Here is a 15,991-nt window from a genome sequence, read left to right as displayed (position 1 = left end):
ATATAATTGTTTGAAGCTGTTTTAAGAGGTTTATTGATAGATGCAATTTTGACACGCAAGTTCATCTCATGATGATCTAAATCAAGGAAATTAAGTAGAGTATGCCAAAATAATTACAGTTTTGCTTCTAAAGAGCTATGACTTCCACTTGAAAAATATTTATTTCCTCTTAGACTGATTAATTGTTTCTTACAAACGCACACTCACAAATGCAGACATACACCCACACATACTTTCCAATGAGCTGCTTGAAAGAACAGAGCATTAAAATCAAGAGTTGCCACCTTACAGCAAACACACAAGACTGAGTTAAGGGCTCTCTGATGAAGGGTCTAGGCCTGAAACGTCAGCTTTTGTGCTCCTGAGATGCTGCTTGGCCTGCTGTGTTCATCCAGCTCCACACATTGTTATCCTGAGTTAAGGGAATGGGCAGAACGTGACCCATGATGTCTGTCAGGGATATAGATTGGGACCTCAGAGATTCATTGTACTTATTAATGATTTAGATCAAGAAGGAGAGGACACACGTCTGTGGTGAATGGCAGAAGGAGCAATGGCATAAGGAGAAACTATTTCACGCACCAAGTGGTTACGATTTGGAATAAGCTGCCTGACATTGTAGTGAAGGTTCAATCCAAGCATTCAACAGGGATTTGGATTATTATGTGAAGAGAAAGAGATGGGGGGAAGGCGAACCATTGTAAATTGTTCATTGAGAGAGCTAGTGTGGGCACAATGGGCTGAATGGCATCCTTCTGTACTGTAGCAATTTTGTAATTCTGAAAGCCACACATCCAACTTTGCAAATGACCCAAAAATAGTTGACATTGTAAACTGTATGTATGAAAGTGCAATACCTTGAAGTGGTATTAATAGACCACTGAATGAACAAAATATCAGTGAAAAGTCTTCACATTAACAATTATCAAGTCATCTACTTTGGGTCCAGGAAGGATTGAACATGGCCTTTCATAAATTGGGAAAAATGAGAAACATGAGTGATTTGAAGCAGCATGGTTCTAGCTACTCAGATCATTAAAATATCACAAACAGGCACAGAAAGTAATCACAAAGGCTATGAAATGCTGTTCTTTAAATCTAGAGAATGATAATATAAGAGGATAGAAGGCACAGGAACGTTACAGAACAGAAAGAGGCTATTTAGCCCATCAAATTTGCACTGGTTGAATAAATGAGCCTCCCCAAATTGTACACCCACTTTCCAGTGGCTACTCTATATTTTTGTGGATTGCAACACTTTGAATCCATGCCCCCGGCAACTGACCATTCTGCTAGGAGAAACAGATCTTTCCTGTCTGCCCAAACCCTTCGTTATTTTATAAACTTTGATTACATCCCTCCTCCTGCTTGCTTCTGAGGAAATCTCTATGCAACCTTTCCTCATACCTGGAATTTTCAAGCCCTGGCAACAGTCTTTTATGTACTCTCTCTCTCTAGAGTAATTATGTCCTTCCTGTGTAACACAACCAGAACTGTGCGCAAAACTTAACCAGCATCTCATATGCGTCCCTGCTCCAGTACTCAATACCTCACACAATGTAGAAATAAATGCCTTCTTTACCACCTCATCTATTTGTTCTGCCACTGTCAGGATTCTGTGGGCATGCACAGCAAGGACACACACCCCATTTTAATGCACCCCTGCTTATTGCATATTCCCTCACTTTGTTTACCTCCCAAAATGCATAGCCTCCCTGGATTGAATTTCAGTTGCCACTTTTCACTCATTCAAAAAAAAATTGATATTGCCTGCAGACAGCAACCTCTTCACTATCAGATGCCCAGGCCAATTTTTGTATTCCCACAAATATCCCAATCCTGCCTCCCACATTTAAGCCTAAATCATTAGTACGTACCACAAGCAGCAACACTGAAATCTGTGGAACACCACTGGAAGCCACTTTCTATTCACAAAAACATCCATTACCCTTGTATAAAACAAAACACTGCAGATGCTGGACCCCAGTCAGTTCTAAAGAAGACATGCTGCACTTGAAACGCTAACTCTTGTTTTTCTCTCTCCACAGCATTCTCTGCCTTTATATCTATCGCCCTCTATTTCTTGTCACTGAGCCAATTTTGGACCTTAATTGTCACCTTCCCCTGCAACTCACCGAGTTTAATTTTTCTTAACAGTCTGACATGCGGCCCTTGTCAAAAGTCTTACCAGTACATAACAGTCACGGCACAACCCTCATCGATTCTCTTTGACGCTTCCTCAAAAAATTCATTTAGATTAGTAAAACACAACTCTCACACAACAAAATCATGTTGACTATCTCTGATTAATTTATCCCTCTCCAAGTAACATTAATCAAAGGTCAGACTGATTAACCCATCATTACTTGCTTATTCCATGCACCAGTTGGAATAAAGGTGCATTTGCGGACTTCCAGCCCTCTGATATCTAAGGGGAATTAGAATGTGTTCCTCAGAGCATTCATTATTCCCTCGCTATTTCATAACAGCCCTGAATACAATTAGGCCAGCACTGGTCAAAAATCCATCTGCAAGGAGATCAATCCCTCACATAATTCCTTTCTCATCACAAGGTTACAGGATATACCTCAGTGACTCAAAGCCCTGTGGCACCATGCTTTCGGAAGGAGGCACAGGTGCTGCTGGGAATGCAGCATTGATTTACCAGCTTGATAACTGGACAAGCAAAGTCAAATGATAAGGTGGAAAAAGTCCGCGTTGGACTACGTAGGGATTCCAAAGATCATGTTACATTGAGCAGGACAATGAAAATGAGTGCTGCTCTGTTCATCAAGACAGGTTTGATTTGCACAGATCATAGATTAAATCCTGGATGGTGTGGTTTTCATTCCAAACCACATAATTCACTGGACAATCAACTAAACCTATTTTATTACCTCTTGACTGGGGAGTGAAATGTGCCATATTTTCCACTGGTGTTGATTGACAGGATAGATAGAGTTAATTGCATAGTGAAAGGTTGGAATAACTACAAGTTGTCATGCAACAAATGTCAAAAAAGCAAGTTAGCAAAGATAGTAGGAACTGCAGATGCTGGACAATCTGAGATAACAAGGTGTAGAGCTGGATGAACACAGCAGGCCAAGCAGCATCAGAGGAGCAGGAAAGCTGATGTTTCGGGCCTGGACCCTTCTTCAGAAAATATTCATCTTATGTTCCTAAGATTGCGATCAACTATTAAGGTATGAAGGCATGCCTGAGACCTTATAGAATGGTAGATGCATTAACTGAGCGCAAATTGGTTGAGTTATTAGAGGGCTGAGCATTTAATGAGAGCTTTATTTCAGTTCACCAGTCATGAAAAAGTGTCAACATGGACTCTGTTCAATAACACTTGTCTTCTGGTGTATAACTTCGGCCGTAAGGAATGGTGCAGGCAAAATGTAAAGTTCCAGTGTATGATTACCCAGCCTATTTTTTTAAATGTGAATCTTATGACTGATTGAAGAGCGAAGTAGCCATATGGACCTGGGTTATTACTTTAACGAAAAGGCCCGAAACATCAGCCTTCCTGCTCCTCTGATGGTGCTTGGCCTGCTGTGTTCATCCAGCTCTACACCTTGTTATCTCAGATTTGCAGATTGTTCTGTAAAATATCAGGGTCTGAGTGCATAATTCAGGTTTAAGGCAGAAGTGGTTTATTCTGTTAATCTCATTATCATAGGTGACCTTCACATCCTGGTGGGCTCTATTGTTGATAAGGTCTCTCCAGCCACACTTTTAACCATGTTCTTCCAGGCATACACAATGACCACTCAAATCTGAGGTAATTGACATCTCAAAAGTCTCTGATTCTCATTTAAACAGTAATAATTTTGCGACAGGTCATACGGGACCAAGTACTAGGAATATTAACTTTATGCTTTATCCAATAGAAGCGGTAGACAGAGAGATACAGATCAAGTGAATCTTTTTTACCCCAAGTTTATATTTTCAGGCAACTTGATAGACTTCCTTGTTGACTTGCGTGCAAATTTCTGGCCACCTTCAATGCACTGAATCGCTCTCTTAATGTCTTTCACCCAAGCATCACGTTCTTCTAGGTGGGTAGCTTGCAGATAATGATCCTGATTCTTGGTCGTATGTAACTTAAAAACAAACTGGAAAAAGACATCACAATGGGGAGCTATAAGAGGGAGTAAACAGTAAAACACAGACAGAAGAAGTTAGCAGTAGCCCAGTTGGCACCTCAGTCTTGCTCTGTTAATCAATAGGATTGTGCTGACCTGATTACTCCACGTTCTTGACTCTCCCCTTAAATAAACTTTCACTACTCTGCTTATCCAGAAATGATTCATTAATTTTCATTAAAAATAATTGTTAATTTATTAATTAATTTCTTCAGGACAGGACAAAAGACTAGAAAGGAACAGTGGAAGCTGTTAGAGATAATGGGAACTGCAGATGCTGGAGAATTCCAAGATAATAAAATGTGAGGCTGGATGAACACAGCAGGCCAAGCAGCATCTCAGGAGCACACAAGCTGACGTTTCGGGCCTAGACCCTCTCTGATGAAGGGTCTAGGCCCGAAACGTCAGCTTTTGTGCTCCTGAGATGCTGCTTGGCCTGCTGTGTTCATCCAGCCTCACATTTTATTATCTTATAGTGGAAGCTGTTGTTTGCTTTAAGCTACGGATATATAACAAACAAAATCCTTGCAAACCCCTGAAAATCGTTTGGTGTCAAATTCACCATATGGACTTCAATCCGTTCAACACAGATCTCTACACAGTGATCACAATTGTGATTTGCCTAAAAGAGAGGTGCAGGAAAATTCAACAGTAAATTACGAAGAGGAATTGGATTTATACTCAAGAAAGCAAACTTACAGGAGAGAATGGGGGAGTAGAAATTATTCATTTATCCTTCAAAGATGGGCTGAAAGTGTGGGATTGAATTCCATCACAGCTCCTATGGGTGAATAAGTACTGCGCTTGTCTGCTGCACTGTCCAATGTCATTCATAGAAATACACAGTAGAGGCCACCTTTTAAAAAATGTTATTAATGTGATTTACTTGACAATTATGCATACTGCAACGGAACCTGTGCTTTTAAAGCCTGTATTTTTGGGTCAGTGCTTAATGGAAAGGGAAACAATATTTAAAACTGAACCGAAAACTGAAACTCTTCAAAACAATGTGAAAGTTGCAGTGCCAGTTAAAATTGAATTACCTAATTATGCCATTAAAAATAGAGAACATGAAGTCTGAATTTGAGAGATATGATCATAGCAATGGAAACAGATCCTTTGGCCTAACTTGCCCATGCTGACCGGGTTTCCTAAGCTGAACTAGTCCTATTTGTCTGTATTTGGCCCACATCCCTCTAAACCTTTACTATCTGTGTACCTGTCCTAATGCCTTTTTAAATATTGTAACCGTACTAGCCTTTTCCACTTCCTCTGGCAATTGGTTCTGCGTACACACCACTCAGTGTGCGAAAAAGTTACCCTTCAGGTCCCTTTTAAATCTTTCCCCTCTGACCTTAAACCTATGACTTCTAGTTTCGGACTCCCCTACCCTGGGGAACACATCTTGGTTATTCACTGTATCTATGCCCCTCATGATTTTATAACCCTCCACAATGTCCCTTTTCAACCTTCTCGGCTCCAGGGAAAAACACCCCAGACTATCCAGCCTCTGTTTATAACTCAAATCTTCCAGTCTCGGTAGCATCCTTTTAGTGAGCTAAAGGAAATTAAGATGACTGTCTGTCACTGCCTCAGTGCACAAGGGAACTGGTGAACCAGAAGCTGCCATACAATACACAGGCTGTGATGTATGCTTCAGGTAGATAGGAAAAAGACTATGGCCTAATTAACCTGTTCCGAGGCGTTATTGCACACCTCTAGAACAGGTGGAACTTGAACCTGTGCCTCCTGGCTCAGAGGTAAGGATACTACCACTGTACAACGACAGCCCTCTAGATAGCTCAAAACTGGCAAAATCAGAACACAGGGCAGTGTGCAGCATTGCACTGTGTCAGTTTTTGTGGAATTTGGATTGGTTGTGAGCTGCTAGTGGATTGCGGTTGGTAGCTGAACCCTCGAGATTAAGGGGCTGGAATTTTACCTGAAGAAGGTTAGCACTTTGAAGGACTTTGCAGCTGAACCTACCTTCGTACATGCTGAGTGGGCTGCCCAGAAAATCCATAACATCTATCTTTGAGATTTGCTATTTCACATGTAATCTATAGTTTATGTTGATTGCAATCTGTCTGCTAATTCATGTTTAATTGATGTTGGTTTTGGTTCAATTGTGAACCAAAAGTGAAAGTAAAAAGTGAAAGATACTGGAAGTAGTAAGTGAAGTTTTGTCCTTTGGTTTGTGGCACCTTGGGAACCACATAAAAATCTTGTACTTTATCCAGCAATTTTTTTTAACAATTAACATTTACAAACACTGCACCCCCATAGAAATGCAATAAACAATGGGATTTACGCACCATTCTTTTGCCGTAGTCCATACATGGAGATGTTACAGAACTTCCCTTCAATGGAATGACACCTTTGGGGCTCCCATCGACTTTTTTACTGTAAAATTCAAACCCATCTTCTAAAAGAACTACCCAAACTGCCTTCCAGGAATTAAATATGTTTCCCTAGAGCAGGAAGGAAAGAAAACACCAGATTAGGAAGGGTTGTTAACACCCACAGCAACTTCCCTATAACAAGCATAGACACAGTCGCCAGAGAAGCTGTTATTTTGGATAGCCAGGCTTCAGAACCTCGAGCCCGATAGTGCTCACAGTCGCTGGGTCAAAGTCCTGGAAGTCCCTCCCTAATAGCATTGTGGGTCTACCTACAGCACATGGAATGCAGCGGTTCAAGAAGGCAGCTCACTCCCACCATCTCAAGGGCAACGAGAGACAGGCAATAAATGCCGGGCCCAGGCAGCAATACCCACATCCCACAGATGAATATACAAAAACAACAGGGTCCCTCACAGGGACAGAGTTTTGTTAGAGTGCAGAAGGAGCCCGTCATGTTTGCACCAACTCATAACAAACTGTTTAAGATAGCTCTCTGTGTAAAGGGTTGTAACAAAGGATTGCTATATTCCCTCCAAGCTACAGAACAGATTATCAGTGCAGCCTGGAGTCCTGCCAGTCCAACAATGGGTCCACATTGGTTCTAGAGATCACAGCATGGTCTAAACAAGCTTGAATGTTGTAAGTTTGGATGTTGCAAGCCACAAAAAGTAATACATTTAGTAATACATGGAACAACTGAGCAAGCTAAATTTGGCATTTCCCAGAACTCTAGATGACAGATATGAGTCAACAGTTAAGATAAAGACTGTTACAACCCTCAATAATCAGTGAAGTGACAATGGTACCAATAAAAGTAGTTCTGGAATTGTTAAACCAAACAATTATCTTTATACATTGAATTCCCTTCTGGTGTGCCCACACTCTGGAATTCCCTCTAAAACCATTCCCCATTCTCCATTTCTTTCTGTTTTTCAAGACACTCCTTAAAAGTAACACTTTGACTGAGTTGACAGCCATGTGCCCTGATGTCTCCTTATACATCAATTTTGTTTGATCATTGATCCTGCCAAGTGCCTTGGGATTGTTTATTGCAGGACAGGCATTATGCTAAATGCAAGTTCTTGCTGTTGTTTCTAATTTGTCAATAATCTGCTTCACAAAAGAGGTCGTGTTTTATTGAGCTAAATGCTTTGGACAATTTGATATGAGAATGTGAGACTTGAAATTGTTTTAATTTTGCAATGTTTGTCAATCTCAAAATTGAGTAGTTTGTAGAATCTTCTCAAAATTTCAAAAGGGAGGATTGGCCATAATCCTACCGAATGAGGGGTCATGCTCAAGGGGCTGAAGGCCTGCACATGTTCCTATTTCTTGTGGCCTAATGGGTCTGAAGGATTAAATTGCCAAATATGAATGAGCAGGGGAATAAATGTTTTCTATTAGCCTTTCCTGCTGAGGACATGAAAACACCTTGCCAGGACTACAGGTGTGTAGCTGTGCAGAAGGAGTTACATTTGCCAGTTTACCTCCTCCCTTCTCGATGTCAAAGATTCCAGACACACCTTCCAGATGAAGTAGCAATGGATTTGTCGTTCTCTCGATCCAGTCTACTGCATTTGCTGCTCAAAATGTGGCTTCCTTTACACTGGGGTGAATGCTTTGCAGAACATCTCTTTGCTGTCAATAGCATTGACCCTGACTTTCCCATTTATTGCTATTTCAAGGAACTACCTTGCTCTCATGTTAAACTTTCCATCCTGGGCCTGCTGCAATGTTCGAGTGAAGTTCAATGCAAGATGGGGGAACAACACTACATTTTCCATTTGAGCACTTTACAGTCTCCAAGATTCAATGTTGAATTCTACAAATTCACAGCATGACCTCCTTCCTCCAGTTTTCTTACAACACCCTACTTCTGGGGCTATGCCTTAACTATCTGATTGACTTTGCTCTCCTTTGCAGAGTGAATCCATTTTCTCCATTTCACACCTAACATTAGCACCTAATTTACATCTTTATCTCTCCTTTACCAACATTAACATAGAATCATAGAATCCCTACAGTGTGGAAACAGGCCAATTGGCCCAACAAGTCCACACTGCCTCTCCGAGGAGAATCCCACCCAGACCCACCCATCCTCACCCTTTCCCTGCATTTCCCATAGCTAATCCACCTAACATACACAACACAGAACACTACGGGCAATTTAGCATGGCTAATCCATCTAACCTGCACATCTTTGGACAGTGGGACGGAACCAGAGCACCCAGAGAAAACCCACACCGACACGAGGAAAACATGTTAATTCCACACGGACAGTCGCCTGAGGCTGAATTTGAACCCAAGTCCCTGGTGCTATGAGTCAGCAGTACTAAATTATTTTACTTTTAGCTCTGTTCCGCTCTCACTCACGTCTCCTTTTTTCAACAGCATAAAAACACCATTTTCTAGCCTCTGAAGAAGAACCTCATCATATTCAAATCATTAGTTCTGATTCTCTCTCCACAGAGGCTGCCTGATCTACTGAGTTTCTTCAGCACTTTCTATTTTACAACTGGTATCCTCTCCTAGTATGGTGGGCAGAAACTCCAGAGGGGTTCGTGTTCAAATGCCTGACATGTGATCAGCACAAAGAAAGCTGAAGTAATACACCATCCTGCTCATAGAAAGCCTATCTCAATCCAAAAGTCTTCATACATTCAGCCTCCTGGCTGCCAAAACACAGATAGATTGCTTACTTCACCATACAGCAAGGGATGCTGGGTACATTGGTCAATAAAACTCTGAAATCACAAAACCCATACACCAGACGGACCGCAAACACAGCAGCCTGGTGTTAATGACATTAACTCAATGTAAAAGGCAACGGTCATTCTGGACAGACATATCCCCAACAACCTTATCCACTAAATAAAGGAGGGCCCAAACAGAAAGGCACACTCCTGCTATACAAAGAAACTAACAGGTGCTTGCCACCTAAATGATTGACTCTGTTTCAAACCATTACGTGTATCTCCCTAATTGGCCAGAACTCTAGAAATTTCAGGAAAAACTATCTCAAAACTATGAAAACAGGGTTCACCTTGGAACTGCTCTTGGGACCATCTAAGGCCATGTGAGGAGACCAGCATAGCAAGAGGTGGAGACAGCTGACCATCCAGAGAGAGAGAGAGAGAAGCTTCGCGGGGCCCAGAGACAGAGCCACGCAGAGAGCAACTGCATGAATCTACAGAAAGTTTTGTAACCTTTAGAGGACAAACATGATAAGAAAGAATATGGTTGGCTGTTGGTTTGTTCGCCAAGCTTGGCAATTGAACTGCAAACGTTTCATCTCCAGTCGAGAAGACTGGGTGATTCCTCTGGTGCTCGCCTTTGTATAGGTTGCCTAAGAGTAGTTAATGTTCTTGATTTTGATTGGTAGATATTTTAGTAACCTAAATCAAGTTTGTGTTATGGTTTCTCAAGTCGCCATTTGATTGGCTGTTTGGAGGTTGTTTGAATCGTTTCTGCGAGCCTTGGGTTCGTGGCGTTTGGTCTCTTCTGCGGTGCCCCCGAGTCCATTGTTCCCTTGTCTATAACGGTTGGTAGGCTGGATCGATTTCGATGTGCTTATTTATTGCTTCTTCGGATGAGTACCATGCCTCGATAAATTCCCGTCTTGTTTGGTATTTCCTTGTGCCAGTACCTTCATGTTGTTCCAGCCGAACTGGTGTCCCTCTTGGTCCTCATGGATGGATACCAGTGCCAATGGGTCGTGCCTTCGGGCGGCGAGCTGGTGTTCATGGACTCTCGTAGACAGCTTTCTTCCGGTTTGACCAATGTGGTGCTTGGTGCAGTTGTTGCATTGAATTTGGTAGATCACGTTGCTCGCAACCTCCAAACAGCCAATCAAATGGCGACTTGACAAACCATAACACAAACTTGATTTAGGTTACTAAAATATCTACCAATCAAAATCGAGAACATTAACTACTAAAATATCTACCAGTCAAAATCGAGAACATTAACTACTCTTAGGCAACCTATATAAAGGTGAGCACTAGAGGACTCACCCACCTACGCGCTGATGATGCCTTCTTGACTGGAGACGAAATGTTTGCAATTTACTTGCCAAGCTCGGCAAACAAACCAACAGCCAACCAATTTACCTGAGCTACCAATATTTCGCAACATCTCTAAGAAAGAATATGTTTCATATTAAAGGTTACTGTAACTTTGTTCCTAATAAAGTTGGGACTGTTTTGCATTGCTACTGGCTTGAATTCATATAGATTTGACTGCTTTACATCTCTATGTCTCCTTTACCAACATTAACATAGAATCATAGAATTCCTACAGTGTGCAACCAGGCCAATTGTCCCAACAAGTCCACACTGCCCCTCTGAGGAGCATCCCACCCAAACCCCCACCCTTTCCCTGTAGCCCTGCATTTCCCTGAGCAAATTCCTTCATAAAGCTCTGGTCAGTACTAGCTAAATTGTTTCAAGGAGAAACTAGACAACAATGTCCCATACACTGTGCACTACGTAAAGAGAAAACATTTTCATTTCAGCTGCTGTCAGACATTAGAGAGCAGGACAAAATGTGGATGAAGTCTTGTAGCAGGCAAGGGAAGCACCACTCTGACCAACTCACTCTGGAGCGTTGATATCAATTTTGAGACCTTGGAGAAATTCTCATTGTACTACTTTTGCTTCCCTCAGAAGCAGGCACACTTACAGGGAAAGGAAAAATGCAGCGAGTGAAAATCTCGAGCCAGCAATTCAACTAAAACTTGATCATCTCCTGTTTGTAGGAGAACATTCTAGGCACTTAGCAGCTTGAACATTTGTCAATATTTTTAATTCAATTCATTCACAGGACAGGGGTATTACTCACTAGGTCAGCATTTGTTGCCCATCCCTAATTATTTAGAGGGTGGTTGAGAGTCACACATGTTGCTGTGGATCTGGAGTCACACAGAGGCCAGGCTGGTAAGGATAGCAGTTTTCTCCCCTAAAGGACATTAGTGAACCAGATGGGTTTTTCCAGCAATCAACAAAGGATTCATGGTCATCATTAGACTCTTAATTCCAGATATTTTATTGAACTTGGCCAACTGCCATGGCGAGATTCAAACACAGGTCCCAGAACACAACATGGGTGTCTAGCTTAACAGGCCAGCGATGCTACCACTCAACCATTGCCTCCCCTTGCAATTCCATTGCAACCGTCCCAAAGCCAAGACATGAACACATTCATCTTCACTTCGTCTGGAAGAACAAACAGAATGATCATCAGCATCAAAATCACTGAAAGGAAGATACTACAGTTAACAACTTGTCCTGGGAATCACTGGGCTTTAGTCCTTGAATTTTGTTTTGCTTGGGCACATTTCTACAGTGCTGTTGGTTACAAACACATCAGCAGTCATAATAACAAATAATCTTGTACATCTGAGGTCTCCATCAAGAGCAATCAGTTAATGACTGACAGCGAGTCTAAATCATACTCTGGTTGAGTTTACTGTTCTTGTCCATCTCCTCAATGCTATCTGGCTAATTCGTTGACCCATGGACAATGTGGAAATCATTGTTTGTATCTGACGGTGCAATTCTCAAACAACACAAAATGTAAATGCTTGAGTGTGCCCACTCATTTCAGAGTCACAATTAGCAGCTTTCTGGGCTTCAGGTCACTCTGCAGCCAAACCAAAAGATCAGTCATTGAAAGCAACAATAGGAGACTGCAAGCCTGCATCTACTGATTTCGGAAGATTGATAGAGAGCAGCCTGTTCCTTTCTGTCTTATATTCCGTCTGCCAGATACGAGAATTGAAGAATTAATTAATAAGTAAAATAGTTTGCTTTATGCAGTCGTTTTCTTTAACAGAAATCATTCTGGCTAACATTTACCCTCAATCAATGTCACTGTAGCAGATTAGCTGGTCCTTAATACATAGTTATTTCACAGTGGACTTCACTGGGGCAGTAATTTGGATTCATTACGATTCTTTGATTTACAGATGCTTGAATCACCTTGATGAATTATAGTCAGCCTATGCTTTAAATTATGCAGAGAAAATGATTTAACAGTCCTGTGGCTAATAAGGGAACAGACACATGCAGTGACTGCAAATTAACAAGTCTAACTCACTGGGAAGACCAGAAAACGATACGGGTCAACAAAATCTCACCCTTACCATTTTCAAACGCTTGCAAATGATGGTTTCTGTTCCTGGAGGCCATCCCACTCTGTGCTGTTTGCTGTTGGTCAACTGGTGCAGCTTCATTGAACACTGGGAAAGATTTTATCATGTTTGACCAGATTAGGAATCTCGAACTGCTGATCATTGCAGCCCTGTGCTTGCTGGATCACAGTCACTCCCAGGTCAGGAATGATCATTCTTAAGTTCCCATTCCTGTTTCAAATCACTCCATGGCCTCACCCCTCCCGCAACACCCCCCCCCCAATTCTCTGTAATCTTCTCCAGCACAGCAACCGTCCAGAATCTCTGCACTCCTCCAGTCCTGATGTGGAGGTGCCAGGTGGACTGGGATGGCCGAAGTCAAAAACCACACAACAACAGGTAATACCGTGGAACTTTATCTTTTGTAGCAGCCTTTGGTGTGAACCTTGTTAAGTGCCTTCTGGAAATCCAGGTACACCACATCCACAGGTTCCCCATTGTCAACCATGCAAGTAATGTCCTCAAAGAATTCCACCAAATTAGTTAAACACAACCTAACCTTCATGAACCCATGCTGGGTGTTCTCAATGGGACAACTTATATCCAGATGGCTTGTTATTTCTTCCTTAATGATAGATTCAAGCATTTTCCCCACGACCGAAATTAAGCTAACTGGCCTGTAGTTACCTACTTTTTGTCTACTTCCTTTTTTAAACAGTGGCGTCACATTGGCTGTTTTCTAATCTGTGGGAACCACCCCAGAGTCCAGCAAATTTTGGTAAATAATTACTAGTGCATTTGCTATTTCCCCCTTTACCTCTTTTAGTACCCTGGGGTGCATTTCATCAGGGCCTGGAGACTTATCTACCTTTAGCCCCATTAGCTTGCCCAGCACTGCCTCCTCAGTGATAGTGATAGTTTCTAGGTCCTCACCTGCTATAACCCTCTTGCCATTAGTTTTCGACATGTTATTTGTGCCTTCCACTGTGAAGACTGACACAAAATAACTGTTTAATGTCTCAGCTATTTCCTTTTTCCCAGTTATTGAATTGGCCTTCTCGTCCTCTAAAGGACCAACGTTTACCTTCGCCACTCTTTTACGATTTACATATTCATAGAAACTTTTGCTGCCTGTTTTTATATTCTGAGGTAGTTTACTCTCATAATCTATCTTACTTTTCTTTATAACTTTTGTGTGGCTTTCTGTTGGCCTTTAAAGATTTCCCAGTCTACTAGTTTCCACTACTCTTTGTTTTATTGTATGTGTTTTTTTTCAATCCGATACTTTCCTTTATTTCCTTAGACATCCATGGCTGGCTCTCTCTTTTCCTACAGCTCTTCCTTATCACTGGACTATACTTCTGCTGAGCACTGTGAAAAATCGTTTTGAAAGTCCTCCACTCTTCCTCAATTGAACCACCATAAAGTTTTTGCTCCCATTCAACCTTAGCTAACTCCTCCCTCATTCCTTCATAGTCTCCTTTGTTTAAGCACAGGACATAGGTACTGGATTTAACCTTCTCACGCTCCCTCTGTATTTTAAATTCGAACATACTGTGATCGCTCTTTCCAAGAGAATCCCTAACTGTGAGATCATTAATTATTCATTTCTCATTATACAGGACTAGATCTAGGATAGCTTGCTCCCTCACAGGTTCCATTACATATTGTTTAAGGAAATTATCGTGAATACATTCTATGAACCCCTCCTCAAGACTGCCATGACCGGTCTGGATGACCAGTCCATATGTAGATTAAAATCCCCCATGATAATTGCTGCACCATTTTTACATGCATTAGCTATTTCTTTGTTTATTGCCCGTCCCATCACGATGTCATTATTTAGTGGCCTTTAGACCACATCTACCAGTGACTTCTTCCCCCTGCTATTCCTAATTTCCACCCAAATGGATTCAACATTTTGTTCAGTAGAACCTATATCATCTCTCACTACCGCCCTGATATCATCCTTAAAAATCAGCGCAACACTATATTCCTTACCTTCCTGTCTGTCCTTCCAAACAGTTTACTACTCCTGGATATCTAACTCTTAGTCACGATCGGCCTGTAACCATGTCTCTGTAATGGCTACTAAATCATACCCATTTGCTATGATTTGCACCGTCAATTCATCCACCTTGTTTCAAATGCTCCAACCATTCAGCTAAAGTACCCTTATGCCAGTTTTTGCACCTTCTTTTTGGGTCCTATTCCCTCCATCACTAACAGCTGTTGAGTTCTCCATCCCATTAACTTTTCCTTATTTTCAATGGACTTGAAGCTTCCTCGTCACCTGCTAACCTGCTGCTTTGCCTTACATTAATTGTTATTCTCCCTCTATGCTCACTTCTCCCTTCACCCCTACCTACTAGTTTAAAGTCCTATTAACCACCCTATTTACCTTTTTCGCCAGAACACTGGACCTGGCCCTGTTCAGTTGGAGTCCATCCCAGCGGTATAGATTCCTCCTGTCTCAGAACTGATGCAAGTTTTTCTTATAAATTCTGTGTAGGATGCCCCTCCCTCACTAACACCTGAAGAAGAAACAAGACTCTTAAAGCTTGTGTTTTCAAATAAACCTGTTGGACTATAACCTAGTGTTGTGTGATTTTTGACATTGTCCTCCAGTTCTGGTCACTGCTGACTTTAATTCCTCTTCTCCTGCCTGAACTTCAGAATTCTCTCCCAAAATCCCTCAGGCCTGGAGATGTGCAAAATAGAGTGGATGCGCCATGCTAAGTTGCCCATAGTGTTCAGGGATGTGTTAGCATTAGCCATGGGAAATGCAGAGTTATAGACAAAGGGTAGGGGAATGGGTCTGGGTGGGATGCTCTTTGGAGGACTGGTGTGGACTTGTTGGGCTGAATGGCCTGTTTCCACATCGTGGAGATCCTATGATTCTATGATTGTATGGTTCTACACTTCTGTATCTCAATACACACCATAAAACCTACCTCTTTGGCCTCACTATTCGTCACTGATTCCTAACGTTGCCTTATGAGGTTTGCAATTAGATCATGCTTCTGCAAACCCTGTCCAATTGCATAACTTAAATACTTGGAGTTGTTGTATTGGAGCAGGAGAATGCTAGGACCATGAAGCAATATTGAGGAGCAGACAAGATGGAGGTGAAGAGGGAGCCCGAAGCAAATGGTGGGGTCAGTAGGAATCTGGGTGCTGATTGAGTGCTGAACTAAACAACTGAGTGCAGATATCAAACTAAGGCCTTAATACTTCTCACATTTCTTCAGTTCAGCCAGCAGGTCGGTGACCTTAAACAGAAACTATGTTTTTCTCCATAGATGTTT

General features: G+C 41.8%; 1 protein-coding gene across 2 annotated transcripts in view; it reads right to left on the bottom strand.

Moving 5' to 3' along the window:
- The window catches only part of plek (pleckstrin), a 48,760-nt gene that overhangs the window by 13,874 nt on the left and 18,895 nt on the right, over positions 1-15,991 (bottom strand). For both annotated transcript variants that reach the window (XM_048536328.2, XM_048536330.2), the window contains exons 2-3: positions 6,467-6,622; positions 3,940-4,121 (exon numbers count right to left, since the gene is read on the bottom strand). In XM_048536328.2, the coding sequence (XP_048392285.1) occupies positions 3,940-4,121; positions 6,467-6,622 (338 nt within the window). The remainder of the gene's footprint in view (positions 1-3,939; positions 4,122-6,466; positions 6,623-15,991) is intronic.

The sequence above is a fragment of the Stegostoma tigrinum genome, chromosome 9 (genome assembly GCF_030684315.1).
Source record: "Stegostoma tigrinum isolate sSteTig4 chromosome 9, sSteTig4.hap1, whole genome shotgun sequence".
Classification (NCBI taxonomy): Eukaryota; Metazoa; Chordata; class Chondrichthyes; order Orectolobiformes; family Stegostomatidae; genus Stegostoma; species Stegostoma tigrinum.
The sequence above is the reverse complement of the archived record's forward strand: the minus strand, read 5'-3'. Positions and strand labels throughout refer to the sequence as shown.